Here is a 17,977-nt window from a genome sequence, read left to right as displayed (position 1 = left end):
GCTCCTATTCACTCAGCCATCTCTCTAGACCCCTTATTGTTAATGTGACGAGACAGACTCCAACTCAAACTTCATAGGAAGCAAAGAATATAGAGCTGAAAATCTTTCATTAAAGGACCCCATAAGAGAAAGAAATAAAACGGGTACAACCGATAAGAAACAAGCACCAAATATGAAAAAATGAGCACAAGTGATAGCACTGTTTTATGAACAGTATGTTCTCCCCAAGCTAGATAGTCTATAGATGGTACAAGTCAAACCCTGAACACAGACTCTTGTTAAGAGTGTGGTGGCACATGCCTTTACTCCTAGCACTTGGGAGGCAGAGGCAGATGGATTTTTTGAGTTCAGGGCCAGCCTAATTTACAGAGTGAGTTCCAGGACAGTCAGGGCTATACAGAGTAACGCTGTTTCCAAAACCCAAAAAGAAGTGTGGTGGAGCTGGAGAGATGGCTCAGTGATGGGTAGTGCTTGCTTTTCCAGAGGAAATGCTTCAATTCCCAGCACTCAACTGTCTGTAACCCTAGCTGTGGGGGAGCCAATGCTCCTTTCTGGTCTCCTTAGACACCAGGTATATATATAGCACATAGGCATACACGCAGGCAAAACATCCACACAAATAACGTAAGGCACATGAACCATTTTTACAATGAGTTTTTTTCCTGCCCCCCCTTCTAGATGGGATCTCATGCGGTTCAAGGTGACCTCAAACTTTTCTGTGTGACCAAGGATGTCTTTGAACACCCAATCCTGTTTCCACTTCCCAAGACTTGTGATCACAGGTGTGGAACACCATGCCTCTGAGATTTTTTTCTAATGTATGGATACTTTGCTTGTTTCTATGTTTGCACACAATGTTTGTATCTGGTGCCCATGAAGGCCAGAAGAAGGCAATGGATCCCTTGGAACTTGACTTGCAGTTGGTTGAAAGCTGACAAGTAGGTGTTGGCAAGCCAACCTGGGCTCTATGAAAAGCAACCAGGGCTGAACTGCCTCTCCAGGCCCCAGTGAGCTTCTAAAAGAAGTATACTAGCTGGGTGGGAGTATTGCATACTTATATAACCCCACTACTCCGGGAGACAGAGGCAGGAGGATGGCTGGGAGTTCCAGGAGTCCCTGTCCTGACCCAAGACACCAAAACAATGTTAAAAATAGTACAAGTGCACAGTGACATTATCACTAACTATCGAGTGTCTTCTTCTAAACATTGTTGCATACACTACACTTCATAGGACTTATGAGATCATATAAGTTTATTTATGCATGTATGTATGCTTTTTGAGACAGGGTTTCTTTGTGTAGCCCTGGCTGTCTCTGTAAACCAGACTGGCCTTGAACTCTGTCTCCCAAGTGCTGGGATTAAATCTGTTGGTCACTGCCACCCAGCAGATTTTGTATCACCACAAACACGTAAAGCCATGTAAGTGGCTTGCTGCATCTCATCAAAAGCTACAATGTGACTGACTGATTCGACTTTCAGCTCCACTCTTTGAACAACACTGCTTTGTAGTCCAAGACTGACAGGCTGTTGTAAGTACAGGAGGCTTTAATAAGCACATGAGTTATAAATAAGGACAAGCGCTGTTAGAAATAAACAGCACAAGTAAAAAGCAGCTCGTTGAAAGATGGAAAAAGAAAGATTAGAAGACAAAAAGAAAAATTTCAAAAGGCCAGTTTTAACTCTGGACAGGGAGGGATATCAAGCAGGAAAACAGTAACGGGAAAGGAACTCACATTTCAGCATCACAGGACATGGACTTGTCGTGGAAAGGCCCACAAACCAATGCAAAGGAAAAGGGACCCATGCAACACACACTATTATGAAACTTCAGAACTGCATACCAGGCTTTGCCCAAAAGTAACACCGAAAGCCTCAAGAGTGACAAAATGGTATCTTAAAACCTGAGCAGGGCTGGGAGGTGGTGGAGCTCGCCTTTAATCCCAAGCTCTGTGAGTTCAAGGCCAACCTGGTCTACAAAGAGAGTTCCAGGACAGAAAGGGTTGTTACACAGAGACAACCGGTCTCAAAAATACCCTGAGCAGAAAATGATTTTCAACCTTTAGAAAAGAAAGTTCACTATGCAGCTCTGGAACTCATAGAAATCTGCCTCTCCTAAATACTGGGGATTAACGTTGTGACCCACTACACACCCTGTTCAACCTATGAATTTTATCTATTAAATTCTTTTCCTTTGGACAGATATGCTCCAAGAATATTCAAATAATAAATCAAATATCAATGGTAAAGACTGGAAGAACTTCAAATATTACTTCCAACACCATCATGATCTCTCCAGCATAAAACCACCATACCCACATTTCAGTAGTCACCAAAACATTCTGCAGCGTCCTCAACAGCGTGTTTTGAAGCTGCCACTTTGAACACTTTGAATCATTTTCTTCAGGTCCTGACTAGCCGTAGGACTTTCAGTTGGGATTGGTGTGGAATCAACTCAACCTTGACAAAATGCCAAATTGTGGCCAATCTAGGATAGCTTTGAGTAAGTCATAGTAGTACCCCAGGACAAAGTCTCCATTAAAAATTTTAATTTCTGTGCTTTGTGTGCATGATATGTGCAAGCCACAGAGCACATGTGGAGGTCAGAAAACCATTTGTGGCGTTGCTTCTCTTCCAACTGTATGGCTTCTGGGGACTGAGCTCAGGTTGCTAGGCTTGCAGTGAGTGCCTCATCAAGCTGTCTCACTGGTCCCATAATTATATTGTGCACAGGAGTAATGTGTGACTTGGTAATTTGTAGAGCTAATAGGACAACTTTTCAGAGTTCATTCTCTCCTTCCATGGTTAAGATCTGGGGATTGAATTCAGGTTGTCAGTCTTATTCAGTGAAGGCTCTTACCCACTGAGCAACACCACTGAATTGTTTAATTAACCCAAGGTGGGCTGGAGAGATGGCTCACAACCATTTACATTTTAGGTACAAAAGATCTGACCCTCTCTTCTGTGGGTACCAGGAGGCATGCAAGTGATATACAATACACATGCAGACACTCAAATATACACGTAAAATAAAAAATCCAAAACAATACTCCAGTTTAAATAATGAAATCTTCCTCCAAATTCCACGCCAAAGGCTTGATCTGCTTCCCACGACACTTTGGGAGGTGGATCTGGAAGGAAGTTAGATAAGGGTGCCCTTGAAGTAGATACTGTAACCTCGATCCTCCCTCTGTCTTCATTTTCAGGGTGCTGAGATGAGAGGTTTCTTTGGTCATGTGTTGTACACTCACTTGTCATACGCCAAAAGGAGTGGGACCCAGTAACAATGGAATGAAAGCTCTGAAAACACGAGCCCCCAAATGAGCCTCATAAGTTACCTCAACTTGTTTTTAGAGTGGTAGAAAGCTATCTATCACATAAAATAACACATTTTAAAGACACGAAAAGACTTGAGAAATTTACACCCTACTACCCTTCTTTAAAAACTTTGGGTAAAATGTTCTCAAAACAAAAACAAGGGGCCAGGAGAGATGGCTTACTGGTGGCTGCACTTTCTGTGCCAATACTACTCACACAACATGATGAACATCCCTAAGACCTGCTAGACTTTCTGCAAGAAACGACACAAGCGCCAGCCCCACAGAAAGATACAGTACAAGAAGGACAAGGATTCTCTGATGCCCAGGGAAAGCAGTGTTAAGACAGGGAACGGGAGTGGCCACGGTGGACAGACTAAGCCCGATTTTCCTCAAACAGGCTCAAACTAGAAAGAAGACTGTGCTGAGCCCAACTGCAGCTCTAAGCGAATACTGGCCAGTAAGAGATGCAAGCATTCTGAACTGGGAGGAGACAGAAAGGGCAAGCGATCCAGTTCTAGGCTGATCTTGTCATGAAGACAATAAAACCATTAGCTTTTACCCACCTCTCCTGCCAAAAAGAGCGTTTGTTGCTCTTGGAGAGGACCCCGGTTTGGTGCCTAGAACCCACAGATAGCTTACAGTCTGCAACTCAGGTTCCAGAACATCTGACGCCTCTTCTGGCCACCATGGGCACTGCATATATTCACCAGGCACATGCACAGACAGATATACACACACAAAACCCATCCATAAACACAAAAGTAAAACAACAAAAACAAGGACTAAAGAAAGAAGTAACCCAGCACTGTAACATCCTATGATTCAACAGACCCAAGGAACAGCGTGAAAAGGGAGCAAGGCTTAAAAAGGAAATGAATAAAACAGAATTTTGAGAATTCCAGAATAAAAGACTCATAGAAACCTGTTCGTTACCAGGAGTGGTGCTTTAATCCCAGCAGTCTGGGAGGGCAAGGCACATGGTGGATCTCTGACAGGTTTCTACCCCCACCCCCCATTACCAGGGTTTCTGGCTGTCTTGGAGCTTGCTTTGTAGACCAGGCTGGCCTTGAACATACAGAGATATGCCCATCAGCCTCCTGAGTACTGGGATTAATGGCATGTGCTACCACCTCCTGGCTGGTTTATTGTTTTCTTATACTGCCAGGCCACAGAGCCTAACAGAAAACAAACATGGAAAAAAAAAGGAGATAAATGAGTGTAACTCAGTCCTTTGCTGGAATTCAGGAACTTTCTACACCGCCCTCTACCCCAGCCCCCAAACCTTCTCAAACCTTGAAAATAGCTAACTACTTTTGGAGAAAAGCTAGAAAAAAAAGCCATAATGAAATATCAGCAAAAGCCAGACAGCAACAGAAGATGTGATAATATGGCGGGTCCACTCTCCTTACAGTGAGCTTTAGGGCCACAGCTACCCACTACCCCAAACATGACAGCTAGCAGATAACTACAAGAACAAATGCACTGCATTAGTACTTCTTTTGAAACAGCTACAATTCTGGAACTTCATCTAATTCTTCAAGACGAAAGGCAGACAAGGGGAGTCAAGATCCATTCATAAAATAATTCTCAAATTATTAGTAGATGCTTGAACAGTGTCCCTTACTCCTCAAAATAGTCAGAAATCCAGGAAGGATTTTTGCCCATCTCCCATAGTCAGTATAAATCATGTTAATGATTAAAAACAATCACAACAATGAATAGCTTGAAATCTTTGAATATGTACCCAGTAAACAGAAAAGCCACAGGACAAGCAACCTAGGATTTTCTAAAGCAAAAACAAGCCAGGTACTACAAACGTAATTTACTCGTAACAGCTCTAATATTAGAAATAGAAAAGGTAAGACTGAACTAGATTCAAATGTCTTAAGAACTATGAGACTGTCCAGAAGACAAAGGTGCTGGCTGTGCAAGCCTGGCAAACTGAGTTTGATCCCCAGGACCCAGATAAAGGTGGGTGAGGAGAAACAATTCTACAAAGTTATCCTTGACCTTTACATGTAGGCAGTGGCATGCATGCCCTTACACTTTCTATTTTTTTTTAAATAGTAAGAGTAGCAAAGTCTAGGCATATGAAAATTTCCTGTTTCTTTTTTAGAAAACTTCGTGGTGTTGAGGGTCCAACCTAGGACCCCATACATTAGGCAAACATCCTATGCCACTGAACTATACCCCTAATCTCTGGCAGAGCCCACTTTCTGATCTTCAAAATGACATCAGAGTCAGCCTTCTATATCCATAAGTTAAAATGTAGATTCAACTTACTTTGAACCGAAAATATCTGAGAGGGGAAAAAAACAACAAAACAAAAAAAGCATCACATCTACTTTGAACATTATTTTAAAAATTATTCCCTAAACCAGGCTTTGGTGGTGCATGCCTTTAATCCCAGCACTTCGGAGGTAGAGGCAGGTGAGTTCAAGGCCAGCCTGTCTCGAAAGACAAAACAACAAACAAAAACGTTATTTGTATAATAACCCCAAAATGAAATACCTTCATGAACTTGAACTACAGAAAGCATCAATAGTGTATTTTTTTCCCCAGGGGCTGGAGACATGCAAAATTTGTTAATAGCACCGGTTCCTTTTCCAGAGGACCAGGGTTCACAGGGACCCACACAGCAGCAAATAACCTTCTGGAACTTCAGGTCCAGGGTATCTGCTGCCCTCTTCGGGCAATGCATGCTCGGGGTGCACAATATACATGAAGGCAAAAGTCCCACATGCATAAAAAACAAACTAAAAACAACTATGTGATCTCAGGGTTGGCAGTAGAAACAAGTGCTTCTGATTATCAGCATAGCATACTAGGATGAAATAACCATTAACATGGGGATGTAGCTGAATGGTGCTTGCTATAATAAGGAAGCTCGAGGTGGTGGGACCAAGCCTCAGGAACAAAATCATTTTTGATCAAATATAATTTTGTGATAGAGACCATTTACCTAGTGTGGCTTTTGATAAACCGACAGAGAATTTTTATTTTCAGTATGTAATGCATCTTGCTTAAAAGACAGACATTTTTCAGATGAGAGACAGGTAACAATCAATACCAGATGACCAATTTTATTTACTTAGCGACTAGCTAACTTATACAGTCTCACTTTTACAAAGCACAGGCTGGCCTGAAACTGGTGACTTTCCTGCCTCAGTCTCCAAAATTATGGGATTATAGGCATGAGCTCAGATTGCAGAGGACCAAACAGTACAATAGTTCACAAAGCTGAAACCAGAGTTGATACTTTATCGGGGCATTTTCGGGTCTCTTTTTATCGGTTATATTTTTCCTCCCTCACAAGGTTCACAGCCCAGACCTATGTTAAGACTGTCCAGACAGTATCACAGCAGGAAACCAACCAAACCTATATTAACAAGTCACCGGCCAGAAATAGGAAGTCTTTCATTACGAGCGATTATAAAACAGGAAAACTGCCCCATCTTTGATGAAGCCCTGCAACTTCCAGAGCCTTTTCCTGAACACGTGCCCCGGCTATGCTGCCGAGAAGGGAAACCGGGTGCGAGGCATCCCATCAGTCTTATCCTTATTCTGAGAGCCCGCACATCTATCTCCAGCGCTTGGGTCTATTTCCCACGCAGGCCTAACGTGGGGCGGCGGAGCGCGGGAGCACCATTTCTAACTCCGGCAGAGGCCCACAAGCGGAGGGCGCCCCGAGCTCCAGCGCACCCCTGGCGCCCCTCCTTCCCGCAGACGGGGATTCTGGCGGGACCCGGGCGGAGTGGTGCGGCTGCGGGGCGGGCCAGGCGCGCGCGGAACCCCGCAGGCGCGGCGAGCGGGACGCTGCCGGGCGGGCGCGCGGCGGAGCGGGGATCCCTGGCGGAGGGGAAAAGGGCGCCGGGAAGCAGGCTATTATGGGATGTGGGGCTCCCGGGGCCGCCGGGCTCCTTACCCGCCAGTTACTGTACAGTCTCTTAACTCGCCGGTAGTACGCGTCTTTGTCCAGAGTCACAGCCATGGCCCTGGACGCCGCTTCCCGTCGGGATCCGAGAATCACGCGAGGTCCCAGTTCTGCCACCCGCGCTCGGCCCGGAATCCCGCACTCTCTGTGACCCGGAAGTACCGACCGCACGATGTCCCCTTCCGCTTCCGGGTCCCAATCGCGTCGAAGACTTTTTAAAAAAAACAAAACACAACACAACACAACAATCCTAGCTCGGTAGGGCGGAAGGGTGGCAGGGAGAGCCGCCAAAGTGGAGAAGTCAGCAGAACGCACAGCGCCGTGGAGCCGGGTCGGCCGGGCCCGGAACGTCTCCCGCCGCCAGGGGCTGGCGTCACGTGACCCGCCCACTCCACTCTCCGCGCTCCCGGCTCTCGGGGCGGCGGGCGGAGGCGGGAGCGAAGCAGAAAGAGCGGGACCCGCGTGCCGCCCGCCGGGCGCCAGGGAGCGCAGTCGTCTGCCCTGGGGCAGGGCTGAGAGCGGACTAGGGGAAGGCGCTCTAATCCCAAACACCGCAAACCAGAGGCTCGGAGCCCACCTTCGCGAACACGCTACGTGGAGAGCGGTGTAGGAAGATAAATACTCAGGCTTCTTTCAAGAGACGGACTGGTCGGATGGAAGGAAACAAACGGTTTTTAGGGGCTCCGAACTCTACTTTTTGCCAGTCCCCTGGAGACCCAAGTTAAGACAGCACCCTTTCTTGTCAGCCTGTACCTTTGCTGTATTGCATGAAAAGCAACATCATTCCCTGGCTTTCCCCAGGCATGGTGGTTTCAGCTACTTAAAAAAAAAAAAAGTGATTCTTGAAATTCATTGTCATCCTTGAATGTGGCGCCCAACTCAGAACATTTACCTCTTTACCTTGGATCATTTCCCTAGCGTTAGCAAATCCACCTTCGGAGGGGTACAAATGACGTCCCTATTCGTGGTAACTACTGAACTGTAAGACAGTGGTGTTTAAATTAGTACTTACACTGTGTGTGAGCAAACAGAACATGGGAAGAATGGAAAAGGATTAACTTAAATTTATTAATGCCAAGGGGAAGGAAGGTAACAGTTCCTGACCTTCCAGCTGTAGCCACAGTTTGGCCAGGAACAGGCTCTGCCAGAGGCTAGGGCCAGCGCTACATAGTCTGTGGTTAATGGAGGTGTCTGGGGAGGGGCGAGCACACCAGCTGCTCTAGGCTCCTTTGCTTCCCCAGAAATGAGGAAGTGGTCATTTATTATTATTATTCTTTTTTAGGAGTTCCCCTGCCCACCCAATCCTCTCAAAATTGGAGCAATCGGGTACAAGTTTTTTTCTTTTTCTTTTCACCTCCTTAAGTCTTGGGTTTCCCCATATTGTTCCCTGCCCCTCCCACATTTCCAAAGTCCAAGGGCCAGAGGAAGAGAATCCAGCAGCCACCCAGCAACGGGGACTATGCCGGGGCTTCAGTCATCAGCGTCATCACTGGAGTCTGAGTTGGCTGGCATCATAGGATCATCGATGAGTGAGAAGTCCCTTTCTGAGCTATCATAGCCCTGAGATAAGTCATCCTCCTCCTCCTCTTCGTCCTCGTCCTCGTGTTGCAGCGTTGGTAACCGCAAGGCAGTGCCAGAGGTGGCGGTAGCTGGTGAAGAAGGGTAGCCAGTGGTTCTTAAGCCTGGATGGTGATGGTGGTGGTGGTGGGGGTGGGGGTGGTGGTGGTGGTGGAGCATGGTGCTGGAGTCTACATGAGGGGACGCTGCTGCACCACCCATCACAAACGGCATGAAAGGCAAAGGCGCAGAGGCGGCACTGCTGTGGCCCAGAGACGGCACAGGCTGGAGGTTGCTACTGCTGTGCTGGAAGGTGCTATGCAGAGACAGGGGCCCCGTGCTTCCACCGTGCATCAGGGCCATCATCTTAGCAAGGTCTGGTCGTGTCCTGCGGACACGCTTCTTGCTGTTCTCTGGTGCAATAGGCCCTGGTAAAACCCGGTTGAATGCAGTTTCAGCATAGTGACCCTGTGGGGTAGGAACAAAAGAAAACAATAAAACATTGGGGACTAAGCTGGGCAGTGGTGGTGCACACCTTTAATCCCAGCACTCGGGAGGCAGAGGCAGTCAGATCTCTGTGAGTTCAAGGCCAGCCTGGGCTACAGAGTGAGTGCCAGGACACATGGGTCTACACAGATAAACCCTGACTTAGAAAAAAAAAGGGAGGGTGATGGCGGTTGGGAGTCATGGGAAGATAGGACTTGACCCAGAAACCTAGCGTGTCCTAGCTTAGATTTGGCTTGACTGGTGGTAATGGGGGAAGGAATTGCTGCACTTAACTGGTGAAGCATTCTGATATTGAGGGTGACAGCAATAATTTGATACTGATAGCTATGTGAACTCAGGTTTGTCCCCCTTCACATGACATCATGCCTTTACCACAGGGAGCCATTTCACAAATGGTTTTTGCTTTGCTAGCAAGGGGTCTGAGTAAGAGTGAATAAAGTAGTACATGCACAAAAAATGTACTGGAGTGGAGACGGACAGTAGCTTATGTGAAGTGCAGCAAAACTACGTAGACATTAACAGTTACCCTAAGTCCGAGATCCAAGATGGTTATGGGAAACCTTCACCAATTTAATACATTTTCCTCGTTGATTAAAAACGCATTATCTTTGTGTGTGGTGGCTCATGCCCTTTGGAGGGCAAGGCGGAATTGCCAAGAGCTCAAGGATACTTGGAATACAGTTATGTCTAAGCTAGCCTGGGCTACTGAGTGAGACTCCATCTCAAAAGCAAAAGGAGAGGAGAGCAGAAAGCACACACAAATAAACCTATACAGCCAAAATAAATTTTGTATCTGCTTAATTTTAAATGCCCTCCCATAGATATTTTAATTGGATTACATTCAGTAAGACTGGAACCTACTACTTTGGACCTTTGTTTTGCTATTGGCCCACCACCATAAGGGATGAACTGGCATTAAGCACATACATTTGGTACCCATGTCTCTGGACATTTCAAGGCTTAAAATCCAAACATGGAATACACCTTTTTGACCGAGAAAAGCACACATTTACACTTATAGCATGAACTTTCAAAATATAGTTACAATAATTCCTAGACTCCTGCAGGCCTTAGTGATAACGTAGCATTAGAATCACTGAGGGTAAGAACTGTAGAACTAAGAACTGGACCTGGCAAGGCAGCATATGTCTATAGTCCCGGCTACTGAGGAGTTAGAAGGAGGGGATCACTGTGACCTAGGAGTTTGGAGATAGCCTGAACAATACAGTAAGATCTATTACTTTAAAAGATACTTTTGTGCCAATCATAAAATGACTTTTTGTGGTTTTCTACAACCTTTTAGATAGCTTAATTATTATTATATACATTTATGAATATATGCTCAGAGCATGTAATGTGGAGGTCAGAGGACAATTTTATGGAGTTGGTTCTCTTCCTCCACTGTTACCTGTGCTCTGAGGATTGAACAGGTTGTTAGGCTTAGCTTAGCAGCACTTTTATCATCAGCCCAAAGTATTGATAGGTTAAACTGAATGTTCATGATCAAAGTTAATTATATATATATAATATGTGAACACATATAACACATATATCAAACTGCACACACAATGTATAGTATATACAGCATACATTATATAGATAATACATAGAGGAATTTTCAAAGTTATACTTTGGTAGAAAAAAGAAATGATGCACACTTAATCTATCAAATGGTCTATAATTTGGTATGAAACAGTCTAGTTGACTAAAATTGGTATTAACTTGAAAAAATATATTTTGGGGGCTGGAGGGATGGCTCAGTGGTTAAGAGCACTGGTTGTTCTTCTAGGACTCAGGTTGGATTCTCAGAATCCACATGGGGGCTCACATGGTCTGTAAGCCCAGTACCAGGGAATCTGACGCCCTCTTCTGACCTTTGAGGACACCAGGCATGCAAGTGGTACACAGACACATATATATGAAGACTAGCAGTCATAAAATGTGGTTTCTTGTGCTACTTCTATTACGGACATATTATTAACGATTGTTAATTTCATGTATGTTAAGAAACCTCAGGCCGGGCATTGGTGGCGCACGCCTTTAATCCCAGCACTCGGGAGGCAGAGGCAGGCGGATCTCTATGAGTTTGAGGCCAGCCTGGTCTACAAGAGCTAGTTCCAGGACAGCCTCCAAAGCTACAGAGAAACCCTGTCTCGAAAAACAAACAAACAAAAAAAAAAAAAAAGAAAAAGAAAAAAAGAAACCTCATAACTGTTTTTCTTAGTAGCATCCACTCCTGCCATTTACTCCTATAATATGTGGAATTATAAAACTTGGAAGATTATCTAACTGATGATGTAACTTAGCAATAAAGTATTTTGTCTAATAAAATTTAAGGTAATGAATGGGTTTACTCTAAAATGCCTACTTTTTTGGAGACAGGGTATCACTATGTGGCTCTGGCTGGTCTCAAACCTGCCTCTGCCTCTCAAGTGCTGGGATTAAAAAAGAATGCATCACTATTCTGGGCTTAAAGCACCCAACTTTAAAAGAGGTAAAGGACTTGCAAAAAATTATTTATGTATGTAGAGCACCAAAAAGTACTACAGCTGAAAATACCAATGAAAGCACTCTGGTGAACTCAAAGTAATATTACTCAGAACACACAGGGGGAGAAGGAAAGGTGTCAGTCACCATCGAATCTCTAAGAATATGGCAGAAAGCACGAGAAAAATGCTGGTCTCACCTTTTTCCCATTTCTAGAGTTGGCTGTCTGTACTGGTTCCATTCCCAAACAGTTCAATTCTGTCTTATTGTTTTTTTTACATCTCTGCCACTTCTGTTTTCTACGTTCCTCCATATACTGCAACAGAAAAGAATTGGTTACCCCAGAGGAATGGAAATCTCTAGACTAATCATTAAGGTGCTACTTTCTTCTGTTTGACAGTAAACCTGTAGTCTATAACTCGATTAGTTAGGGTGAAAACTGCTATTCGAGGGTTCCATTCCCCCAGACTGGGGGTGGGGGTCGTCTATATAATAGTTTCTTTCTTGACAGTAACATTTTCTAAGCACTTAGTTTAGGAAGTCCCTGGATATTAGAGTGTTTTGAATCTCACAGTAAATTTGGAAATAACCCTGAGTTTTAACCATTTTATTTTGCAGGTGCAGAAACGGTGGTATAAAATATGGCATGTTTTTTTTTTTTTTTTTGATCTCATACACCAAGAGGCTTTAAATCTGGCTGGATGGAACTGCCACTCACCGCTAGATATCGGGGATCAACAGCAAATTCTGGATGACCCTGTAACCACATCTCCAGTTCCGCCCGGCGAGGGGCCTCCTCACCCACCAGCAAAGTGCCATCCACCTTATTGATGACAGGGATCCGGGTCTCCAGGTCCAGATCAAGGTGATTAGGCTCTTCCATGCATTCCACCTCCAGCTGCAAACCCAGAATCCACCCCCATGAGCACATACACTTCTTTGGAGTGGGGAGGGAAGGGAATCAGGGCCAGTGGTAGTCATGAGGAAATAATCTTTTGGTGCCTCAATCTCAAATTCCATCAATTACTGATGATAAAAAGACCTGATCTAGTCACAGGGTAATTAATCATGAGGTAACTGGACCCTGCCACTCACCTCTACGAGCTTTTTCCTGCTCCCCTTCTTCTTATGGAACAGTGGATGTCCATCTCCCATCACACCATTAGCCATCAACCTGTGCTTCTGGAATGTTAACTTCAACCCTTCTTCCTACAAAGACAAACACCCACTCAACACATCGCATGGAATGTTCTTACAATAAACGTTGGCTAACGGTTATCCTATGGTTCATAATGAGAAGGTATGATATTTGACCAAAGAATAGAAATCTGATATAAAATGAAATTGTTTCCTTAGATTTCTTATTTTCAACTAATAGGCCCCCATGCAGTTTTGTTCTACTTTTAAAAATTACTTTTTATTTTTTAGCTTATATTAACATCATTTTCCCCTTCCCTTTCCTCCCTCTAAACTCTCCTGTATACCTTTGCCTACTCTTTCAAATCCATGACCTCATTTTTCATTAGTAGTTGTTACATGCATATATGCTGTCAGTGTATTTTCAGTGCTGTCCATTTGGTATTGGACAGTCACCGCGCTGATGGGGAAGACTAAAATGTCTCCCAATCTCAGCAGTCTTCGGTTGTCAGTAGTTCTTTTGTCTAGGGCTGAGGCCTTGACATCCCCTGTCTCACGTTAGCATGTCTACTTGCTGTGGTTACTGTGTGGCTCATGTTTTGGCAGTCATATTATTGGTCAGACTTTATGGTATAGCTTCTTTTTTGAGACAGTGGTTTTCAGTCTTTCTAATGCTGTGACCCTTTAATATAGTTCCTCACATTGTGCTAACCCCCTAACCATATAATAATAATATTATTATTATTATTGTTTTTTCAAGACAGGATTTCTCTGGAACTCACTCTGTAGACCAGGCTGGCCTTGAACTCACTGAGATTCACTTGCCTCTGCCTCCCAAGTGCTGGAATTTTTAAAGGTGTGTGCCACCACTGCCCAGTTATTATTTTTTTAAACATGGGAACTTTTATTGAGGGAAGGGAAATACAGTGAGGGAAGAGAAGGGAGAGACAAGAGAAAGAAAGAGGGAGAGAGAAGGAGAGAGAGAGGCAAAGACCTACATAAAATTATTTTTGTTGTTATTTCATAACCGTAATTTTGCTACCGTTATGAATCGTAATGTAAATATCTGTGTATTCCAGTGGTCTTATGTAACCCCTTCGAAAGGGTTGTTCAGTCCCTCACAGGGGTCATGACCCACAGTTGAGAAGCACTGCTCTATATTCCTGGGTTTTCCTGGAGCTCACTATGTAGATCAGGTTGGCGTTGAACTCCCAGAGATTCTCTTACGTGCTGAGATTCAAGGTGTCTGTCACCACACCCAGCTAGGTGCAGCTTCAGCCCTTCATAGGAGACACAATCTGAGGGAGAGTTCCTCTTTCAACTCCTTGTGTGGTAGATCTACCAGTCCAGACTAAGCTCTACCCCGACTCCCAGCTAACCACAACAGCTAATGTAAGTTTTAAAACTTTGATGAAACGGTTGTCCAGTATGAGCATGGCAACTCATTATGGGCAAAATCCTACTATTCTTACTATATACTAATTTAATTCACTTTTTTTCCCCTTTGAGTAAGGTTCATAAAGACAGGTAATTAGGAAGAATAGAAACTTCCACATATAAGATTAAAAGCAATTAGGTAGAAATAATTTCTTTTTTGTTTTAATGTCTCAAAATCCTCAGGTGTCATTTGAACAGCATTCTCATGATCTGTCTTCACTTTTAAATCCTCAGGTGTCATTTGAACAGCATTCTCATAATCTGTCTTCACTTTTAAATCCTCAGGTGTCATTTGAACAGCGTTCTCATAATCTGTCTTCACTTTTAAATCCTCAGGCTGTCTGGCCGTTTAGCTCAGTTGGTTAGGAGTGTGGTGCTAAATAATCAGGCCCAGATCTAGAAGTTAGTCTTCCAGAAGTTTCGTGTTTAGTTAGTTCCCCCGCCACCAATTATGATTTTTAATTAAATAACCCATGATTTCTTTTAATTTCATTTTCAGAAGGTTCATCCTTCTTTTATACCAAAAATTTTTCCTAAGTTTGAATGCTTTTCAAAGTTACCTAACAAAATGTGTTAGTACTTTTTTTTGAGACAGGGTCTCATTACATGGGCTGGAACACCATGTAGACCATGCTAGTCTCAACTTCACAGTAATCCACTTGCCCTGCCTTTAAGTTGCTATGTCCTGTTAATGAAGTTAGTTAACAAGTCCCACATCCTCCCCCACTTCTCAATGACTAAATGCTAAACTTACATCTTTGATCTGAACTGTAAACTCCTTCTCATCCATGCCTCGGCGAAGTTTGGTGAACTGTGCTGCTGCTGTGGTGACTGCAGATGCTTCCTCCTCTACCATGGATGTGGCACTGCTACTTCGTGGTGTGGGGACTGGAGAGTCCCCATATTCTCCTGGGGTCAAAGAGGGACTGTCTAATAAATGGTTGCCTGGCCCCAAAATTCCTCCTGTTGTCATTTCCTGGCTCCGGCGGTTAGAAGGCCATTTCCCTGAGAGTACAGCCTGGCAGACGAGGTCAATGCGGTTTATCAGAACACGATCCTGGATGGCAGAAGAGAATATAACATTGTAAGATTCTGAAGACTATGAAACCCCTCAGGTACACAATCATGCCATTATTATTACTATCATACTACGTACAATGAAAATCATGACAGGAAGGAGGTAATCGATACCATCACATCCTTAAACTATAGTGTCCCATAAAAACATAGGCAATGCTAAATAAAGGAGAAAGAAAAGTATCAACACCATCTCTTACGCCCCTCAGAGAGCACTACACCTGTTTCTGGACTCAGCACGTGTTGCTATGAGACTGGTACCTTGGGCCATTCAGAGGCTCTTTGTCTTTCCTGCAGCAGCAGCAGCTCAGGGGTCATTTGTTCTCCATCTTCATTTGGAAATCCATCTTGGGACATGGTGAGGGACAGAAGGCTCTCTTCATCATAGAGTTTTGGACGGGACCGGTCAGCAGCTAGAGATCACACAGCATGTGTGAGCAAACATGATAGAATAATGTTAAATTGGAATGGTATTATGTGAAACAGGCCCAAGAAATAACAGATGTACTCTGACATTTTATCCTGTAAAAACTCAAATCTCTCTCAAGAGGATGCATTTTAAGGGGAAACAGAAGAGTGGGAGGAGGGAGGAGGAAGCAGGGAGGAGGGAAGAAGGAAGAGGGAGGAGGGAGGAGGAAGGAGGGGCTGCAGCCTGTTACATGCACTCACTTAACTTCTCTTCCTTCTCGTCGTCACTGTCGTCAGTGCTGGAGCTGGAGCTGGAGGAGGATGAAGAGGAGGAGGAGGATGGCGACAACTTGCTCAAGTCCAGCTCAGAGTCGGACTCATCCTCATCCTCCAGTTTGACTGGTGGAACACTCCGGGGCAGAGGGGCTGTGTCTGAAGAGGTTATATGCATTTCATAGTCTTGTGGGGTGAGTCGGCTCCTAGCCACCACCTCATTCTCTAGCTTTAAAGTCAGACTCTCCAGACTAGGGGCCTGGGCAGCAGCCTCCTCGGGTGACTTTTGAGCCGGAGCATCTGGGCGCAGGGGCGATGGTGAGGCGGTGTGTGGCGTACACTGCTGGTGCAGCAGTGGGGTAGAGCATCGGGACAGGGATGCCGCCGAGGCCCCTGCCTGATGGCTCTGCATATAATTCATACGGGCAGCCAGAAAAGAGAAGTCCGGGTCCTGCATGATGTTGCAGTCTGTTTGGCTCACCCCATGGCGGGCTGCCCCTCGTAGAAGTTCCCCATCATGACGGACAGGCTCCCACCACTTGGGCAATTCAAGACCTGGAGGTTGACACAATGCCAGCCGATCTTCTAAAAGGGGGTGGCATAAAACTTGTTCCCGTAAGCGCCGAAGCAATTCAATACGGTAGAGGGTCCGCGAGGCTCTCTCTTCAGTGATGGGCTCAATGAACAGATTAGGGTCTGGGGGTTCTGCAAGAGACAAAGGTGAAAAAAGAAAGGAACTAAAGGCTGATCTATTACCAACACAGCCCCATTCGCCCCAGACTCCACTCTTACCATCCCCAGCAGCTGGGGGGAGGCGGCACACTTGTCGGCACATGGCGACAAAGCCATGGAAGTACTTGGTGAGGCTTTCATCTGTCTTCTTGTCCAGTCGAGCGAAAGTGCGGAAGCGGTCCCAGTGGAACTGCATGTTGTCAGGGTCGTATTCGACACCAAAGGTAGACACTACTCGGTAGAAATCAGTTTGCTCACGCCTGGTCCATCTATGACAGCAAAACAACAGTCATCAGCACACAGGAAAACTGGTTGTTTCTGTAGGATGGTTTAGAACACTAGAAAACAATTACGTGTGGAAATAACAAAGCCCAGAACAGGTAGTGAGAGGAACTATGTAGCATACAGAATTATCAAGGAGAAAATGACGTAGTAAACACAATAAGCACATTTGGCAACTCTCTTACAAAGTGGAGGCCAAGCACCAGATATATATGACAGTCCTTTTGTTATCATGTCTGTCCATTTCTTTCTTGCTCAGTCATTGTGTTTATATTTATACTAAAATCTTTTCATAACGAATTCCATCTTCATTAATAAAATAAAGAAGAAAAGGCCGGAGAGATGGCTTAGTGGTTAAGAGTACTTGATGCTTTCACAGAGGACCTGGTTTTGGTTCCGAGCATTCCCATGGCGGTCAACAACCATCTGTTGGGCCCCAGGCACACACATCACATATATACATATATGCAGGCAAAACAATTACTCCTACAAGTGTATTAAAGTGTTTTTTTCCTGGGCATCATAGTAAAACCTTTAATCCCAGCACTCAGGAGGCAGAGACAGGCAGACTTCTGTGAGTACAAAGCCAGCATCGTCTACTTGGTAGCTGGGGCCACACTCCCACCTCAAACAAACAAACAAACAAAAAGGGTGTGTGGGGGGCTGGCGAGATGGTTCAGTGGTTAGGAGTGCTTGCTGTTCTTGCAGAGGACCACAGTTCAGTTCCCAGCACCCGAATGGAATGGCTCCCTGCTACTCCAGTGTAGCTAATGTCCTTTTCTGGCCTCCATGGAGAGCTACAAACGAGTGGTATCCACTCCCACACAC

At 44.8% G+C, this 17,977-nt stretch overlaps 2 protein-coding genes across 6 annotated transcripts in view; both read right to left on the bottom strand.

The window, feature by feature from the left end:
- Supt16h (SPT16 homolog, facilitates chromatin remodeling subunit) overlaps positions 1–7,573 on the bottom strand; it is a 32,548-nt gene extending 24,975 nt beyond the window's left edge. The window contains exon 1 of the mRNA XM_005087015.4: positions 7,244–7,573. Coding sequence (XP_005087072.1) covers positions 7,244–7,309 — 66 coding nt within the window. The 5' untranslated portion in view covers positions 7,310–7,573. The remainder of the gene's footprint in view (positions 1–7,243) is intronic.
- Positions 7,574–8,301: 728 nt separating this feature from the next.
- Chd8 (chromodomain helicase DNA binding protein 8) overlaps positions 8,302–17,977 on the bottom strand; it is a 65,294-nt gene continuing 55,618 nt past the window's right edge. For 4 of the 5 annotated variants that reach the window (XM_040736682.1, XM_040736685.1, XM_040736683.1 and 1 more), the window contains 8 exons: positions 16,928–17,136; positions 16,124–16,840; positions 15,716–15,867; positions 15,132–15,434; positions 12,899–13,012; positions 12,522–12,701; positions 12,003–12,119; positions 8,302–9,277 (listed from right to left, as the gene is read on the bottom strand). In XM_040736682.1, the coding sequence (XP_040592616.1) occupies positions 8,723–9,277; positions 12,003–12,119; positions 12,522–12,701; positions 12,899–13,012; positions 15,132–15,434; positions 15,716–15,867; positions 16,124–16,840; positions 16,928–17,136 (2,347 nt within the window). In that variant the 3' untranslated portion in view covers positions 8,302–8,722. The remainder of the gene's footprint in view (positions 9,278–12,002; positions 12,120–12,521; positions 12,702–12,898; positions 13,013–15,131; positions 15,435–15,715; positions 15,868–16,123; positions 16,841–16,927; positions 17,137–17,977) is intronic. The other variant, XM_040736686.1, reaches the window with a different exon arrangement.

Source organism: Mesocricetus auratus, unplaced genomic scaffold, assembly GCF_017639785.1.
Source record: "Mesocricetus auratus isolate SY011 unplaced genomic scaffold, BCM_Maur_2.0 Super-Scaffold_100066, whole genome shotgun sequence".
Taxonomy (NCBI): Eukaryota; Metazoa; Chordata; class Mammalia; order Rodentia; family Cricetidae; genus Mesocricetus; species Mesocricetus auratus.
Note: the sequence above shows the minus strand (reverse complement) of the source record. Positions and strands in the feature narration are given on the sequence as shown.